General features: G+C 38.7%; 1 protein-coding gene across 1 annotated transcript; it reads right to left on the reverse strand.

Moving 5' to 3' along the window:
* Positions 1-5,874: 5,874 nt before the first annotated feature.
* Positions 5,875-17,322, reverse strand: kras (v-Ki-ras2 Kirsten rat sarcoma viral oncogene homolog). Its single transcript, XM_069701939.1, has 5 exons — positions 17,016-17,322; positions 14,361-14,478; positions 13,188-13,366; positions 12,165-12,324; positions 5,875-8,376 (listed from the first exon to the last, which is right to left on the reverse strand). Exons 2-5 carry the CDS (start codon positions 14,469-14,471, stop codon positions 8,260-8,262), a joined length of 567 nt encoding a protein of 188 aa, XP_069558040.1. The 5' UTR covers positions 14,472-14,478; positions 17,016-17,322; the 3' UTR covers positions 5,875-8,259.
* Positions 17,323-19,957: the final 2,635 nt, after the last annotated feature.

Here is a 19,957-nt window from a genome sequence, read left to right on the forward strand (position 1 = left end):
ATCTTTACTGCTTAATAGTGGACTTAAGTACTACGGAGCAGCGATAAAGTGTTGTGGGATGTGTTGAGAAGAGTAAGACAGATGGAGTTGGTGTGTCCGGTTATTTTTTTTCTCCTTCGAGTCCATTTTGTTTTACTGTGTTAACTAATAATAAAACGACATTAGCTTAAGCTAATTGGAAATGAATGTGATTGTGGAAGAAAAAAAATAATAATCAAGAGAAATGTGTGTCCGCTTAGTCTTAGTGTACATGCATTTTTGTCCAAACTCATTTAGACGTTGCTGAAAAGAATATATGAATTCTAAGACGTGGATGAACTATGGTCTCAATCTCCCCCTCTGCTCCTCAGTAATGATATTGAACAATGGACAGAAAACACTAATAATGATTTTATCCTTTCAGATATTTGTGTGAAATGTTGTCATAATTGATGTATGAATTATTTAATTATGGTCACAAACATGTTTTATGAGGTCACGGTCACCTTTGACCACTAAACTCCAATCAGTCAATCCTTGAGTATAAGTTAATGTCAGTGCCAAATTTGAAGGAATTCCCTCACGGTGTTCATGAGATATTGGATTCACCAGACTGGGACTGACAGATGGGACGGACATGAGATCATACAGACTTTGACATCTTACCTTTGATCACCAAACTATTCCCGGTTCCTCTTTGAGTCCAAGTGAAATTTTGTTCCAAATTTGAGGACAGTGGGCCTCATTCACTAATAATCTGCGTAGAAATGTTCTTACTTTGTGCACAAGCAAAATCACCGTGGGATCCATGACACATGCGCTCCATTAGTGAATCAGAATCATTCTAAATTGACAGGTGCCTGTCAGAGCTCTGCAATTAGCATACGGCCACGCCCCTGTTTCTCCATATAAGGACACCCGTTTGTCTGACGCTGTATCAAGAAGTAAGCGGTGAAGTGAAGTGAAGTGAAGCAAGAGTGAAGAGAAGTTGATAGAGATGCCACCAAAAACTAAAAAGAACACTTTCACAACAGCAGAATTTGAAACAAGAGTATCTGAGGTGAAAGTCAGAAAAGGCACATCTTTTAAAAGTATTTCTTCACAAGTAACTATGGTTAAAAAAAAAAAATTAAAAAAAAAAAAAACGGATATTCTCGGAAACTGCATGGCTTGACCTTTCCAAAAATGTCTTTGCCTCGTCTGTGTAACGAAGCGTTGCGGAGATAATCAAAGTTGTAGCGCTCCCCCCGCCCCCCTCCTCCCCACCGTCCCTACACCTAATTGAATAATTCCCAAACTCCTGAACACTTCGCAACGTACTGTAGCCTCGATCAAAAATAAACAGCAGAGCTTCCTCTTTCTGATGATACCCGCCGTTTCTCTGTACGCTTGTCCAGTTTTAAAATCACAGCTGACCTCTGTACTGTCTCCAGAATAGGGCTGACATCACATCCCACCTTGTATGAAAAAAGAAACAATGATAACAACGTATTCATGGGCCTCACTTGTAGTGTACAGCTGAGGTATTAGCAAATATCACAGGGGCAACAATGACCGAAATATGAGCTTAAAAGTAAAAGTGGTGAAATATCCTAAAAAATAGCCTGGTGTTCATAGATGTTAAAAAAAAAAAAACTAAAAAAAAAAAAAAAGTTAGCTAATTTATTTCAATATTTATATAGTGTAGCAAGACATCCTCTTCAATAGAGCATCAGGTGATCCTGAAGTCACAAGAACTTACGACCCAGGACACCACTGGTCCACTGGATAAACTCCCGAAGGCTTTCACGTCATAAAACTCACCGGGGCGAATAAACATTTTCTCCCTTTTCGGCTTGGGTTTGACTCTGTCTCATGCTGTGGACCAGCTGTGGACCAGCTTGTGGGGGACGGAAGGGTCAGCCCCACAAGGTGAAACTATCCAGACATCAAATGTCTGCTGCCCTATAGTGGAACATTGTTACAACTCCACAATGACAAACTCAATATTCAAGCTGAAACTATAATGCAAATATAAGGTTTTATTCTCGGTTTGTTTCTCATGCAAATTAATAACACATATACATATCATTGATGTTTATAAGCCTTGTTTATATAGTTAATCTGCATACTCTCTGCCTGTCTTTAGTTACTCATATTGCCTAACAATATAAACTTGTATGAAGTATTTGTGTAACTGATATCAACAAGTGTTTAACTTTAGTCATGGTGGACGAGTAATAAACTTTTATTCTTAGCCCTTTTCTTAAAAGCATTCTCCCTCTTTTCAGAGCGGGCTCAGTGATTGGTCATCTGACACTTGATCCCGCCTGCAGCCGGGCCATTCATAAAAACTGTAGACCTCAGACTGAACGCGGGCTTTTTCTCTTCTTCGCTCTCTGTCTAAATTATTCTCACACTTTCCAATTTTTTTCCATTTTCCGGTTACCACGCTCTATATTTCTTATTGTAAGAAAACTTTAAGCCAAATGAAGAACGAGAATGGTTCTACTGGGAAAGATGCACCACGAGACCAGCAGAAGAAGCCTGGACGGGACACCAGCTGCGGGAGTCAACACCCACAGCACGATGCCAAACTCCAGGCCTCTGACATCTGCACGGAGGTCCGCAGGAAAGAAGCTTGTCTGGATGACTGGGACCACCCTCCAGTAAAGATGGGACCACCTCCAGTAAAGAAGGGACCACCTCCAGTAAAGATGGGACCACCTCCAGTAAAGAAGGGACCACCTCCTGTAAAGATGGGACCACCTCCAGTAAAGATGGGACCACCTCCAGTAAAGATGGGACCACCCTCCTGTAAAGATGGGACCACCCTCCAGTAGGCAGAATCTATCTGAGTTCTTTGATCCATTGGGTTTATGTCTGATAGCTGATTTATCCAATTCTAAAATTCATAATCTCTCATTTACATCAGGAACTAGCTCTGTTTTTAATAACCTACCTATTATTCGTGCCCACCATTACTCCGCTATAGCTCAGAAATCCTGCCCATGACATCCATGATCCATACGCTACAATAAATATTCATATAGTTTATTCTTGGTGTAAATATTGTTCAATAAATATCCTTATAGACCAAGTACTTGTTTTTGTGTATTTCCTGGAAGATATTGAAAGAAATCTCTGAATGCAGAAGTCACGGTTCAGACTATGTTGACTCAAAACTTTTATATAGGCCTATGCAGCCTATTAAAATCATATCTTGGGTCTTTCTGTTAAACAGAAAATGGTGCCCCGAATACAAATCTAATTAGCTACAATAGTATTTGAAATGATCTGTCAATATGTGAATAGTTTCAATTAAGACAATAATTGATGTGGATTAAAGGGTGTCAATTTAATGGTTAGCGTATTTGGTCAATGTATTAGTAAATTAACATTTTTCGATTTAATCCCTTTTTAATTAATTCAGTTTTAATATGCTAAAAGGTGTGTGTTAACATTTCCTAAGGCAGCAGGCAGTTATCATTTGTTCGTATGCATGATCTGAGGATATTCTAAATTTGTTCAAATTCAGGGAAGAAAATATTGATGAATCAGATTTGTGTGTCAAATGAGTCCAATTGAATTGTTGTGCCACATTTGAAGAAATTTCCTCTTCGCTTTCCTGAAATATTGTGTACACTATAATAGAATGGGTGAAAAAGGGACAGACAAGAGGTCATGTTGACCTTGACCTTTGACCTTTGGTTACCAAAATAAATACACGTCACCCTCGCGTCCAAGTGACCATTGGTGCCAAATTTGAAGAATGTTCTTCAGGGCATTCTGGAGATATTGCATTCACAAGAATGGGGGAAAAACAAAAGGTCACAGTGAACGTGACCTTTGACCTTTGCCATCAAAATCAAATCAGTTCATTGTTGAGGCAGTGTGAACATTTGTGACAAATTTGAAGAAATTGTCTCCGGGCGTTCCTGAAATATTGTGCTCACGAGCATGCGTCAATGTCAGGTCACAGTCACCTCGACCTTCTGCCTTCGATCACCAAAATCGTATCAGTTCATCGCTGGTATCAAGTGAACGTTTTTACCAATTTTGAAGAAATTGCGTCAGGATGTACTTGAGATATTACGTTCAAGAGAACAATATTCAAGAGGACGGACGGATGAACTTGGTTTTAAATGAAAACACTTTCCAGATCTGGTATAACTAAAGAGGGAATAAGGACAAAACCAGAGTGCACTTAGAAATCACTGCCCAAGTATCTGCCAATATTTGAACCGAAAGAAAGGGTGAGAAGAGAATTAAAAAAGAGAATTAAGAGTTATGTGAACTCTCAGGAGTTTATTTCTTCCGTGTAAATAAATGTGTTACATGTTTGCAAATGAGGCGGTTTGGGTCACTTATCATCCTCCCTATAGAGCTTAGAGCATAGAAAGTGGTGCATTACAATCAACCAGTGGCCTGTGTTGAGTGCCTTGAAATAACCTGTGTTGTGATTTGGCTCTACCTAAATAAAATTGAATAGATACGTGTTCTTTTGACGAGTGCCTCATAATCAGTATTCACAGGAGACCAAGTTCTGCATATTGGAACATGACACATCACTACTAACATGGAAAATTCAACACGACGTTGTGGGTTCAAGTAGCGATTCACCCAGAAATCTTTTTTTTTATTTCCCTTTACGCACGGTTCGGGCAAAAACTCACATTCAAGGGTCAGGTTCAGGTCTCTGCAGCCCAATACCAACACTATAATATAGACACCGTATAAGACACTGAAGCCAAATCAGTTAATCTGTTAAGTCTGTTTCTGCAAATTATTAATACATTTGTTTTAAGGTAAATTGGCTCATATTATGGCCAATTGATGTGGATTAAATAACCAAATCTAGCTAATATGGTGTTATATGGCATCATGTTTAACATCTACTGTGAACTCAAGTTATTCCAAAGACACAAGTTGCTGAGACAATACAAAACAATGATGTTTGCATTTAAAGAAGCGCTTTTAAAAAAAAAAAAATAATAATAAAAAAAAAATTTAAACTACCCCTCTATAACAGTTTTTGTCAAATCAGGAAACTGGACTGAACCCTGAATAAAATCTAAATTTGGAATTTACTTATGTTTAATGAGCCACTTAATAAGTCACCTTTTATAACATTTAATACAATAATAAAGCATTGATTTCACAATGGTTAATAAGTTGTGCCATTTCCATGGAACTGATGCCCTTACAAATTTAAATGATGGTAATTAAAGAATTGTAATGCCCCTCTTAATTAAGTGTATTTTATCTTATGAAAGACAGGAGGCAATTTATTTGCATTTATTTAAAATAGCTTCTCTGTCCACTGTGTGAAATCATATTTAATTGTATTTATTCATTTTGAAAATTCAGATGTCATTTCTTTTAAACACCAAAGATAATCAGCTTGCCAATGCATGAAATGATTTCTTGTCACCAAAAATACCTGTCCATTCATTTCAAATACAGGGAACATTTCTGCTTAGAATACACCAGTCGATTTTTATTTAATCTCTGTTTTAGGAATATATTTAGAGCTTGTTTATTTTGAGAAGGTGCACATGACTTGTAAAAGGTAAAACCAGGCCGTCTGGAAGTGTGGACAGCTAGAGATAAGCTCCTTCATGGATTTTTGTGGTCTGCGAGAAACAGAGCTGCCAAAGTGAGTGAACAGTGCCACCTGCTGGGGAGCATTATTGTGATCATCCACAAACATTTGAGGAAGAAAACAACAAAATGCCAAAAAGTCATTTCAGACATTTGTTACGGCACATCAGTATCCATAAAATGATTATACTCTCATGTTCTCCAGCAGTTTGATGTGATGCAATGTAACGGAGAAAATGCACAATTAGCTCTCCACGTTAAATAAATCAGTGCTATGAAGCGACGAGAAACAGAAGACAATAAGAAAGAAAATTAGGTTCCTCTTTACTTTGTTCTTTATTACACATTAAATAGGAGTGGTGAGATTCATGGCAAAAAATAGACTCATTTGAGATCAGATCACCACTCTACACTGCCCACAACAGGTATGTTGTAAAGTGGTCATTCATTCACTTCCCTAGACCTGGACCCAGTCACACTCTCTAGTCACATACACAGAGCGGAGTGAAACTCCATTAAAGCAACATTCATTTAGACACACCAACGAAATGAAGCACAATTTACAAAATATGCACCTTTCAGTATCACAACTATACAAAGGTTGTTAAAATACGATCCAGGTATAAATGATACATTTCAGAAATCAGCTGTTGGCACGCAATAAAGGAAGAGGAACATTTCAAACATTACAGTAAAACTACTTTTGAAACAGTATTGTTAACAGGAGGGTTCCATAATTAAAATTGCATTAACAGTTATTATCTACTTCATGAGAAAAAGAGGTAATAATAAACTGGGTCAAAATCCATTAATCCTGAAAGCAAGACGTATCATGTCCAGATTTTCTGTGAATAACTTTACCCCCCCCCCCTCCCAAAAAAAAACAGCATTCTGTGTATCTCATGAGTACACGCAGGACAAAGTAAATGTGATCGTGGTTCTTTCTACCGTCTAAATGTAGCACCTAATGCGCAGATAAAAGGCAAATAAAAATCCCCAGGCAAACAGTGCGTGAATACAATGACAAAAGGTGAAATATGGGTTGACGCGAGAAAGAAACGAGGACTGTTTTTAAATAAATTCAGACAATTTTCTCAAAAAACCAATTTTATGGCAATTATTGCCTCATTTACAAAAATCTGTTCCAGTTACATCACTACGATACACAAGTTTTGTGAGAATCATTTTGCTGGACAATCATTTCTGTTGAAAGGCGAGCCAACAAACAATTTCAACAGTTTAGCAAATGGATCCAGAAACTCTTTTAAAGGCTCTGTGAGACTGAATCTGAAAATCCATTTGGACATTTTGAACAACCTCTTTGACTCCACACCAAGACAAATATTCCTACTTTAAAAAGATGCTGTCCGCTTTCGAGCATGTCAAGTCAACAGCTTAGGAAAACGTGCACAGCATGTGACACCTGTATGGGCAGCTAAGGGAGACTCCAATCCTTAAATTTATCATTTCGACGAACAAACATTCTGTCCACATATGAAGTCCTCCAGGAGGAGTATGCTGAAAGGTGTTTTGTTACACATAGCAATGAAATGATTATTGTCAGGAAGATTCAAAACAATCCTACAGTCGAGCCTTGGCCTAAAAAAAAAAAAAAAAAAAAAAAAAAAAAAAAAATGCAGGAAAGATTCAACAAGTAGAGTCAAACGAGGCAAGAATCCTGCAACACGAAATGACCGACACAAAAATCCCACTGCTAGCCTCATTTTATTATTACAAAAATGGACTAAAAAAAAAAATCATCATGGATCTTTGAATTTGTCATTCATCCCCCCCCAAAAAAGGGCCAATTTCGTTACAAATATTGATACAAATATTGATTACTTTTTTTTTTTTTTTTTTTTTTTTAAACCTGAAAAAGCTGACTGATGTCCACTTGAGTCAGAGTTCCTCGTCACTGGCTCTTTTAAATGCATCAACCAGAGGCAGTTTGTGATACCCATGTCATCAGGGACACAATGCATGCAAAAAGAAAAGGAAAAACGCATCTCGTCTCATGTAGGCAAGAAATCACTTCCCACACAGTACAACGCATCGACAAATTGCAAAATTAATTAAGAGCTAATTAGGGTGTTAAAACGTTCGGAGAAGTGTAGGAGTTTGCATGCATACTTATCAGTGACATTACTAAGTCATACCTAGAGGTTGTTAGAGACGGGGGACATTACACAGTGGCTGGGACATTTGGAGCTCATCTGGCTGAATATTGGTCCTTACTTCATATCTGTTTTGTCAGCAGGATGAAAATTCATTCTTTGGCATCCCATACTTGAAAAGGGCATTACAGAACATTTGCAGATCATGACCTTTCAAGCAAAGGAAATACTAACTCAGAAGTCGCTCATGAATATTTCATCAAAATGTGATTTGTGATGCAATTAGCTCCCAGCTCTGCAGTTATGCAAAATTACCCAAATCATCATCATAATCCTATAAAATCAAAATCATCAGGCTGTTGGACCAACGCACGTCGGCAACTGGCACTAAACTGAAAATGAAGCTTATCGGTGTCCAGGTAGCAAATAACAGAAAGGCAGAAAATTCAGGTCAGGTTTAGTATTCAGTAAGGTGGGTATTGAGAAAGAGGCTAATAATTTAGTGTAATGTACAAAATGTATTACTTGAACTGTTCAACATAGTTTCTTTTGTTTTTAGTCTGTCTTGAAAAGGGGTGACGGTTCACATAAGTGTACACTTTGTCTTGGACTTCTTTTTCTTCTTTTTGCCCTCCTTGCTCATCTTCTCCTTATGCTTCCGGATTTCTCGCACTAATGTGTAAAAGGCATCATCAACGCCCTGGAAAAAAAAAAAAAAAAAAAAACAATAACAAGAATTAAAAAGTTATTAATGGACAATTTAAAAACAAAAATGAAACCTAAATCTCCAAAAAATCATCCGGGATAAATTCATTTCCATTTTACATTGCGAAAAGTCATTTTCTGCCGAGTGACCCGTCAGTAAGTCTGTCAGTGTGACACACATTAGAGATCAATCTAATTGAGGCTACGTGGGACACCGCTGTATAAGTGCAGCTCAAATATGTACTTCAGGGTTAAAGTCAGCAGTGTTTCCATTGACAGAAACACAGACTGTAGCTGCAGTTACATGAGCCAATTTATTTATTTATGACTATAATCAGTCAGCAAAGGTTTAAATGGTTGCTAAATAAAAGACAGAACGAGCTGTCCTGTTTACATTTGTAATAATTGGTGTGAATCCCACCAACGCAACCAAACTTAACAAAAAATAAATAATATATTTTTTTTTTACTGGCATCGAGCACTTGGCACCAATACTGCTTTGAATTTGTACTGAAGCATCAGTTTTATAGAAATGAGTTTTTGAACAGACGGCAGGTCTGCTAACTCACTCCAAATTAATAAACTATTCAAACATGGTTCTACTGGGAAGCATGCACCACTGAGAAAAGAGGTAGGAAACTCTCATGAGCAACAAATAAAAGCAGAGTGGCACATCCTTCTCAGGAAACAGCTTTGATTTGAGTCAAGAGCGCAAACATGGTAATCTGAAAATAAAAACCTTTATAAAAAAAATTCAAACCACCTCTTTCAAACTCAGCAATTTTTTTTTTTTTAATTTTAAATGTGCCAATTTATTCAGACTCGGGTGTTTCATTAAGGTTTTTATTCTCCGGCCGAGTTCTTATTCTGATTACTGGTGAATAAGAGGCTTCATGGAAATGCAGCTCGTCTTTAGATGCCACACTGAGGTAAGTAAGTGAGTACCTGACCGGTCTGGATGGTGCAATAAATGTGACAATAATCTGCAAGGAGCTCAGCAGAGCCTGGGGCCACTTCAGCTGGTGGCAAAGACAGCAGGAAAATAAAGAGAGGAGATGAAGGGATTTGTATCCAAAAGAAAAGCTTTCTCTCACCCACGAAAACACACAAACACACTCTCTTTGTTGACAACATATCTGCCGGTTCTTTAACACACGTCCTCCACAGAAATATTTCAGCACGTGATTTGAGTCCCAGGTTCACCATAATCTCTTTTAATCACATGACAGCTCACCAGCCTGAACCCCTTTGCTCATGTTGATTTCGGCACATTAGGACACTTTCACACTGGTAGTTCAGTCTGAATCTGATGGAATGATTGCTTTTTCTGAACATAAGTGCAGACCAAGGACCCTTTAACAAGTCAACTTGAAGCAGGTGGTTATTAGTCCTTTTTTTTTTTTTTTTTTTCTTTTCTTTGGTATTTTTTAACAAAACAGGACAGATTAAATACTTCACTCAACCCCAACTTGATTCCATATTTGTTTTTAATCTTCCAGCTGAGTAGTAAAGGAGGAGCGCTTGTTTTTATTTCGCAGCCTGGGATATACATCAGTCTCCATTCAGACAAATCTCAATGCGCACCGTCATCATTAACTTATGGAAACAAGGATAACCGTCTGCACCTTCATGAGGAAATAATACAAACGTACACCTGCGAGAGAGAAAAAAAAAAAAAAAAAAAAAGAGGAGGAAGTGTGAAAGCAGCCTAGCTGGGGTCCATTTAAGTTATACAGACTCAATAAATGAACCCAGTGTGAAAATGACCTCGGATTATAAATCAACCACAATACACAGAGACACTGAAAAGAGAAGAAATCATCAGCTGTTCCAGCCTCTTGTTAGACCCTCACCACAGCCCCAGTAGAAACCAGCAGGTTAGCTTTGAGACCACATGAAGCACCAGCTCTCACTGGGTGTCAACTCACATTGCCTTCTCCACAGTTCCCACTAACATCACACACACACACACACACACACACACACACACACACACACACACACACACACACACACACACACACACACACACACACACACACACACACACACACAGAGCTGGTAGGTGCGCGGCTGCATACACTTACCCCTTTCACATCACAACACATTTTTTAAGCTTGACACAGCGCGGAGTCTTTTCTTCCTTGCTGATTTTATTGAGCCGGTACAGCCTGATCTCCCGTACCAGAGTGTAAAAGGCATCTTCCACTCTCTGTAGTATGAGACACAACTTTCCTCAATTCTGAGGAATACAGGGGGGGGGACACACTGTTTGGGTGCAGGTGGTATAAACTATAGACACAAAGGAGCGAAGCAGATCAACTGTCTGATGTGGGTCTACTGGCAATGCCTGGACTCCCTTATCATCTTCATACCCTGATACTCCAAAAATAGTCAACACTCACCTCCTGTAGGCTTGGAAAGGTTCTCACTTTCCCTCATCTGACTGAAGAAGGACTGTGGCTAGATTAAATTTCAGTGTGCATACAACAAACTTAATTTAGTCTGAATAATTAGTTTTTCCAGAATGCAGCCAAATAGACCGTTTCTGTTTCACGCTTTTTGCACTCTTTGAAGCTCTGAAAGAAGTCCTGCATTTAGCTGTGTTTTGGCCAAACAACGACAGCAACATACTGAGCATAAACGTGGACAGTGGAGGTGGATTATGTTGCAGGACTGTTTTTTTCCCCCTCATAAAAATGTCACCATTTAAGTAAATCCTAACTGAACTAAAAAAAAATACAAACCATAAGCTTTAAACAGCCACCTTTCAAGCCTGCAGTGGGTGATTGGCACTAAAAACATGGCGGTGGAGTATAACTTCAACTGTCTGGCCTATTATAAAAAGGAGAAGTGCATGCATTAGGAGCATATTTCGTGTATTGTGTCTGCGATTTTCCGGAGAAGTCAGACAAAATCATGGAGGATTTGAGAAGCTTTAAATGAGAGTGACAGTTGCTGGTCCATCAGAAGCAGCACCACTTGCACAGTGAATTACTGGTGAACTCAGGTAGGAATAGGTGAACAAAGCTGTAAGAAACGAGTCATTGTGTCATTAATTTCCCCCCCGAAACCAGAAGAAACTGTGATTCACCTTAAGTCAAAGAGACCAGGAAATATGTTTATAGATCACACCATCAGCCAGTCAGCTACCTGAGGCCATGCTCACAACACACACCGCTGGAGGCGACACCAAGGCAAATCTTTAACCCCGAGTAATTACCAACAGTTTGTCTTTTCATGCAGACTCCTTGACACACATTTACTGATTTGTTGATTATTTATAATGCAGGACCCTTCACAGGTGGGCTTAATGGTGATGTAATTTCACACTTCCGTGACGGGGTAGCATGCAATGATTACATTATCACCCATAAATAAGAAATTCAATTAACCAAAAGGGATTTAATGAAGCACAACGCGTTGCCCGAGAGATTTCCAAGCCACATCGTAAAAGAAAAAAAAAAAAGAAGACCATTAGAGACAAATCAACAGCACCACATGATTCAAACACACTTCCTGTGATCCACGTGCCAAGATTATGAAGCTTTTTCACAGATAACATTACTGAGAGTTTAATTTCTCTAAAAAAAAAAACTAAAATTTCTTATCAAAGTAATAATGTATAAAATGACTGCCAGTATCCCTGAGACCACATGCACCTTCTCACCATTCACCATGCTCTACAGACCTGCAGTGGAAATCTACAGCAGTTTAGTGACAGATTTGACAAACAAAGTGTTCGAGTCTTGAGGGCGTAGCCGTCTCCCGCCGGACTCTCACCTGTCTGGTTTTGGCTGAGGTCTCAATAAAGGGAATGCCATAGCTGCGTGCTAAGTCCTGAGCCTGCTTGGTGTCCACTGTCCGGGACGGGAGGTCACACTTGTTCCCCACCAACACCATGGGGACGTCCTCAGAATCCTTCACCCGCTTAATCTGTTCTCTGGACAGTCACAGACATAAACAGAAATTACATTGGATTTTAACCGAGGTTTATAGCCCGATGGTTATGAAATGCAATGTTAAAAAGCAGTAAGAATAAGGTCACTGTTGGCTTTAGCGCAAAGCTTCAACCGATTTTAAAAACACGTCGCTACAACTACAGGGTTTTCCCTCCCATTATAAGACTTGGATGCAGCACTCAAGCCATTTTGGCTGCCACCTAAACTGAATCATTATGGAGAGCATCAAATTAACAAATTGACTTTCCCCTTCTTTAGCAAGGTTTGTCTTTAGGCTTTTTTTTTTGTTGTTGTTGTTTGTTTATTATGCGTTGTAGCTTTTCCAAATATTTTAGACATTTTTTTACAAATATTTGGTTATATTAATGATCAAATGCTGCATTTTTTTTTATTATTATTGAAAAACGTAAGATTTGCTGGGGGGAAAACATCCCATAACTTCTCAAAAATCGTCATTTAAACTTTTTTGTTACAGATTTTGATCCTACTTGTTTCTATTTATTCAAACATAAGAATTGTGACCAACAATATATAAATAAAGAGTTTTGTCACACTAAAAATAAATTGAACATGTATTTGGACTTACTAAATTGTCAGTCAGCTTTATTTTGCCTTGTAAAAAGTTCTCCTTCACTTTGCACATAGTGCAGAGCAGTGAGGTGATGAGGTGATGACTGAACTACTATACATAAAAACTTGACAACAAGGGTTCCCAGCGACGTTGTGACTATATAGAACAATCTTTACCCCATTCAGCCGATAGAACACCCCGACATTTTTGCACTTAGTGGTGAATAAAACACTGCATTCACACCGGGTGCAGTCCTTTAGTCTCCTAGCTCACCTATAGTGGTGAATATCTTCAAAGGACTTTGTGTTGTTGATGGCAAAGACACAGAGGAAGCCCTCCCCTGTCCTCATGTACTGATCCCTCATGGCGCTGTACTCCTCTTGACCTGCAGTGTCCAGGATGTCCAGCAGACACGTCTCTCCATCGATAACCACCTGCTTTCTGTAGGAGTCCTGGAAGAGGAGAAGGTCAAAGAGTGATCAGAACTCGGGGATTAATCGTCCAAATAACAGCTTACTAGAAAATTTTTTTTTTTTACTAAACTGTTAAAAGAATTATCTTTAATTACACTTCAGGTTACTCTATGCGTGTTTTAAACATCTACGCATGACAACATTTTTAAGGCTAAGCATGACTTTCCAAAATCAAGCATATTTGTTTTTTTTTTTTTAAATGGTTGTATTTACAGCTATGTAATTAAAAGGATAATTAATATCACAATATATGTAGATAATGGCATATAACAGATCAGCAAAAAAAAATTTTTTAGCATTGAATTCTGGGAAATAGTACTAAAGTAAAAAACTATTTCCTTTTTTTTTTTATTATTATTATTATTATTAATTTGACCAGAATTTGTCATTGTTTCAACATGAATGTATTAATAAGTGTAATGACATGATGTTAATCAAAGATGTCACAGGACTCCTTTTAATTATTGGCTTTCTCTCGTTGTAGTCGGGCACTCCAATTTCCAGCACAGCTCAAATTACAACAAGGTCCTCATTTCCACTGAGTCAAAGTACTGCAGCTTTTCATCACACTGATGGCCAGACTCAATCTGATCCAACACAAATAATTACTGCCTGATCCAGTGAGCAGCCATACTTTGACATGCTGTCACGTCCTTAAATATTCTATAGAAACCTGCAACAACACATTAGTAAATGATTGAAATGATGTTGAGACTGATCACTGCAGAAATTGTTGTGCTGCTGAGACACTCGGGAGGCAGACATGCACGGAAAGTTATTAAAAACCTGCTTGGTGTCTTTTTAAACCTTAAACCAGTAGAACCTGTTGCAGCTCCTTTTTTTTTCTTTTTTTTTTAAAGAGGAGTTTCACCATGTTCAGCCCCCCTCCAACATACCCCCGCCCCCTCCATATACACAAAACCAAAGAACAGTCGCAGACTTAAGTGCACAGACATTCACACATTTACTTTACCTCAATGGTGGGGTCATATTCATCCACAAAGTGATTCTGGATGAGCTGAATAGTAAGTGCGCTCTTGCCAACACCACCAGCTCCCACCACAACCAGCTTATATTCTGTCATGATTCACCTGTGGGTCCAAAAAAAGAAGATTAATTACATGATATCATCACAGTGCCGCATTGTGTAGTCATGTCACACGGTATCAAGTCATTGGGGACATCGTCAAAGCCTTTCTCAGATGCTTAAACCTCTCTGCTCTAAAAGAAAGACGAGAAGACTCTGATGTGGATGGTTAAAACTCTTTTGAGTACTGAATCATGAGTCATCGAGCTCCATTTACTGCTTGTCGTTTCTGTTTGACAACCTGTCGGTTTACTGGGAAATCTGCGCCCGTGGATTGAGAAAATGATAATGTCTGGACATCACTTCCAGTGAGTAACTCAAATCAAAAACTCAACTGTTGCTGCCGACTCACTGGAAAATTAGATTTTACACCGTCAAGTTTCTTTTTCTTTTTATTTCAAAAATCTCCACTTTAGTATTCAACAAGAAGCTTGTAGGAGACACCACAATCATCACAAATGCAATATGATGGTTAATCTGCATGAGATCATGTGCAAATAAGGGAAATTAAACACTGAAAAATACAGCCGTATTAAATCTTGAAAGTGTGGGTTCAGGAGGCAGACACCCTCTCGACTTTTAGGATTAGGCCAAAAACCTTTTTATTTAATAAACCTTCTCATGTTCATATGATATTTTAAGTCTAGGTTTTTAACAACGGTATTTTAACAAATTTTGTTGTTATTCGTTTCCATTCTGTGTGCTCTCTCGTGATTGTAACGTGTTCTTGGACCATGTTGTGCGATGATTTTAACTTAAAAAATTACTAGATATTGAATTAAATTATCAATCCTAAAAAGGTCACCGAAATGATGAAGAAACACTTTCTGAATATTAGCTCAAATAAAAACCCGAGACAAAAATAACAGGCTTCACGATATCCAAAATATTCAGGTAGCAAGGTAAAATAAAAATTAAAAAAAAAAGATACAATCGTCTATACGTGTAGTTAAAAGTCTGAACCCAGCAACACATTGGGTGGCATTTTCTGAGTGGCGGCCACACAACAGAATCCAACCCCAGGCAGAAATCCATGACGTTACATTAAAGGCTCCAAAATTGACAGGCGACTGGGAGGCTCTCTGCTGTCTGACTGCTTTGTAGAGCAGCACCCGTCAATAGTGGTAGCTGGCCTTTTCAGAAGTTACAGTACATACTGCTCACAGCTCTGCACAGCCTGCAGTCAGGGAGGAGCTCTACTGAATAATATTGCCATGTCTAGACAAACAAAACAAAAAACCAGAGTGCGGTTTGATAGGTATTTTGGCCAACAAAAGTATACTTGTTTGTGCTCACAACACTGTCCGAGATGATCAGTTGCATGTTATAGATTAGGCCTGACCCAAGTCTGTTGATTTATCTTTACCTGAGACTACTGACAAAAAAAATTAAAAAAATCTCACGGACCTCTCCAGATCCACTCTGCCACATGCTCACCGTGCCTTTATGAATCACTTTTCCAGCCTTTCAGGCAGTGAAAATTGAACTTGGGTGGCTAAACGGTGGCTCCTGTATAACAAGCTGCCAAATCTATTCAGCAAACAAACAGGGATGTAGTGCAGCAAATTTGCGGTCTAACAAGTAGCTTCAGTTTTCTCATCCTCATTTGTGCAGCAGCATGGTTAAAGCGCATTTTTAAGGGTTGACATCTTCCCACTGGACTTCACAGTTTGTTGTGGAAAAGTTATGATGCTGTGGAATTTAAAGGGGGGTGAAAAAAAAAAATATGTGTCGTGAACATAACGCCAGTCGTGGTTGTTGACACACCCTTTTATTTACTACCTTCCCGACAACAAGAATATACCCAAAGGACAAAAAAAAAAAAGAAAAAAGACACCGAACAAAAATCAGCAGCACGATTTAATGGAGATTGATTAGCAGCTACTTGTTAGCAGTTTGACACCTCTGTTAATTACCCGGGCCCTTTTTTTTTTTTTTTCCCCAATAAAAGCCGCTCCACTTTGTCCAAGCAAGGCGGCAACACCGAGAGTGGGGGCTGGAGGAATTTGATTTAAATCCGCTGCCCTGCGGCCGCGGGGTTCCCTGAATGGTTTCGCGTGAAAGCCTCCCGAGCTCCGGGGCTGCTGCTGCTGCTGCTGCTGCGCTTAGCCACTGAGCTAACCTTAGCACCGGAGCTCGGGCACAGCCTCAACAGTGAAGCTAAGAAGCCGCTACAAGCTTAAACTAACGTATTTGACCAAAAGTCACCGATTAATTCAGCTTTGTCTGCACCGCCGAAGTGGGGTGAGGGGGTGGAGGGGGTCACCATCATCCATTCAAGAGGGGACCGGGGCAGATTTTTGGAGTCGCCATTGACATGCTAACCCACAGGTCTGCATTGCAGGGCCGGGCGTTAGGTGCACAATTGGGCGTAGTTTGCACTCTCAACGAAAATTAACATTTCCACTCCATTGTATTGTTGCGTGTTTACACAGCGGACACGGCGGCCCACCTAGTCACACGAGTCAATACGACCTTGCAATACACACCGAAAGCGCCACACCTGTAATAATCCTATCCGTTTTATTTTTTTTGTTTTACCTTTTAGCGAGTGGAGGAGTTCCGCGTCCGAAGTAGCGACCAAATAAGTCAAGCTGATAATCCTCCCGTTTCACACGATCTCTGCATTTCCTATTTCACACCCAAACGCCCGCATTTAAGTCGGTCTAAACGCCGTATCGGAAGCGAGCGGGAACATGCAACAACAACAAAACAACAAAAAAAAAGTGGGGAAATTAATCGATTGAACTTTCCATTTGATCCAGCGTCCCCCGGCCTAGCTGCTCAGTTTGGCCTCCTTTACGCGAATATGGGCGGATACCAGGGCGCACTTTACCCAGAAAGCATAGCTGGGCATTTCAGCCGGTCTGGGGAATATAACTCCACTCTGTGTCGCAATATAACCCGTAATACGCCTGTTTTCACATTTGTGTGTACGCCATTGGTATTTTAGAGAGGTTTGGTTTATTACTGTAGATTTATATGAGCCCTGCTGGTCTTTGTTATGAATATATGTGCATATTTTATCGTATTTTTCTGAACAAAATCTAAATTTGAAAGCAGACAGAGTGATGGGCATTCATACTTTAATGCTCACGTACATTATTGTTGCTATATAGTGTGCGTTTCAGGACGTCTCCATACAGTACTGTGACTGCTGCTGCCTGCTGCAGAGTCAACAAAGCCTAGGGGGCGACTCCACTATATATAGGCGCTAAATATAACTGGAATGTGCAGGAGAGACGTCATTCCCAGGCAAGGAAATGATTTGGCAATCCCATGTCAGTTTTCCAAGGTGTTCACGAGGGTGCCTCCTGCGCGCTGCATGCGCATATCTATGCGTAAACGTAAAGTTTGTACTGAAACCAATGAAAGACTGGCACACACTCCCAATTCATGTTAAAAAAAAAAGAAAATAAAAGTGAAAGCAGAAGAATCTTTATTTATCGCTCATGGTGGGTTAGATGCCATCTTATCCACGAGGCTGTGCTTGAGGAACAGCAACAACAACAAAAATAGTAATGGGACACTATCCGACAAATGCAAAAGCCTATATTCAGTGATTAAATGCATTAAATGCAAATTAAAGCAGAAACTTAGCCACCTACCACAAACCAAATAAAATACTGCTCAGTTTTAGATCCCTTTACTTTTACCTTTGAAGTTTGTACCATAGTCCTCGAGTACCTATAACTCCATATTTGATCTAACATTTTTAGATGATATTTAATCCAGATAGGTCATAGCAGAAAAAGCACAGTGTACCTGATAACTTTAACAATGTATGAGTTTATTGTCAGTGACTCACTGGACTGATGGGAAACTTAAATGCGAAATGCCTTCATTGCCATGATTTGTTACTCCAGTCTTTCCCTGCTATGACGTTAAAACGTTTGCTGTGGGTCTCTTGCACAATACCGCAGAGAATAATTTGCAGACGGTTTAAATGGTAGTTAAGGAAGTGATTACTTCACTTCATGCACTTCCATTAAATAAAGTTCATCGTTATAGCTTTACAAGAGACTTCTGATGAAGTAATACCAATTACTGTTCATGTAATACCAATTATAATTTTTTTTATTTAAAGCTGCTGGTGACTCCACTCCAACGTCCTGGAAACCAATTTGATTTCTAAGAAAAGAAAATATTAAGACAAGCTGTTATTTCATGACATCAGATAGTCTGTTCTGTCACAAGAGGGCAGTAAACCTCCACTTATCCAACGAGTCATCTGCTACTATATGTTTTCATTTATTTACTTTCTTTTTTAAAGAAACGTATGCATCCATAAATTCTCCTCAGTCAGGTGCAGTGGAAATACAATTATTTTTTTACGCTGTTTATTGCACAGTGACTGTTTACATTAATCTCTCATAATATGCAACAAAAATGGTCTTTTACCACTTTTACCAAGTGATTTTGTTGTAATGAAGTGTTTGCATTATTTTTGTTTAAATCACTGACCCATGAATTCATGATTCCGACACACATTGTGTGGTTTCATTTTACGGGGAGTGTATCTCATTTTGGCTTTATGGTGTCTGCAGAATAGGACAAGAAATATCTTATAGTGTTTCAAATATGAGGTATTTTTCACCATTTTTACTGTTGCAGAGATTACATCAGGTAGCACAATAAACATGTTTATAAAACATAGCAGACTTAATTAAAACAATAAAATACACACAAAACATGAATAAAATCAAAACTGCAAGTTGCGACAGGGACTCAAGTGAACTACAATTTTTCTGAGGTGAAAGAAATGTTCAGATCTTTTACTCAGATCAATGAAACTACCGATACAGCAATGTAAAAATACGATACGAAATAAAAAGGTATAAATCCTGCATGGAAAATCCTACATCAGTAAAAATTCATTAGTATCCAAAGCAAAATGTAGTTAAAGCATGAAAGTAAAAGTCCTGGTTTGGTCTCTCTGACAGATATATTATTATATATAACATCATTAGATTATTAATAGTGAAGCATCAATGTGTAAGCAGCATGTTACTGTTGTAGCTGCTGCAGGTGGAGCTAGTTTAAACTACTTTATATCCAGTTTTATAAACAGCAGATAAATCTCAGGGGTGGTCAGATGATTACTGGGAGAGGAAAGAATTTAAAAAAAAAAAAAAAAAAATTAAAAATTCAATTTTTGTTGAGGTATTGGATTATTTTATTGAAATAAAACCCTCGTGAGAATTAGTAGTCAAGTAAAGTAGCCTACCTAAAATCTACTTAAATACAATACTTGAGTAATTGTGGCATACCGAGTTACTTTCCACCTCTGAAAATGTTTTTTTTTTTTTAAAGTTCATTTTCTAAAGGTATAAATAAACCTGACACTTCCTTGCTCATACAAAGCCTCTGCAAAAAAATGCTCTTTATCCAAGTATTTTCGATACTTAGCTCCTTATCGATAAGAGAAGTCTGTATGTTCTGTTTAACTGTCCTGGACGTATAAAAAGTTGGTTGAAGGTATC

The sequence above is a fragment of the Brachyistius frenatus genome, unplaced genomic scaffold (genome assembly GCF_029030835.1).
Source record: "Brachyistius frenatus isolate BFR_SWC_R1_liver_20210118 unplaced genomic scaffold, ASM2903083v1 Contig_39, whole genome shotgun sequence".
Taxonomy (NCBI): domain Eukaryota; kingdom Metazoa; phylum Chordata; class Actinopteri; family Embiotocidae; genus Brachyistius; species Brachyistius frenatus.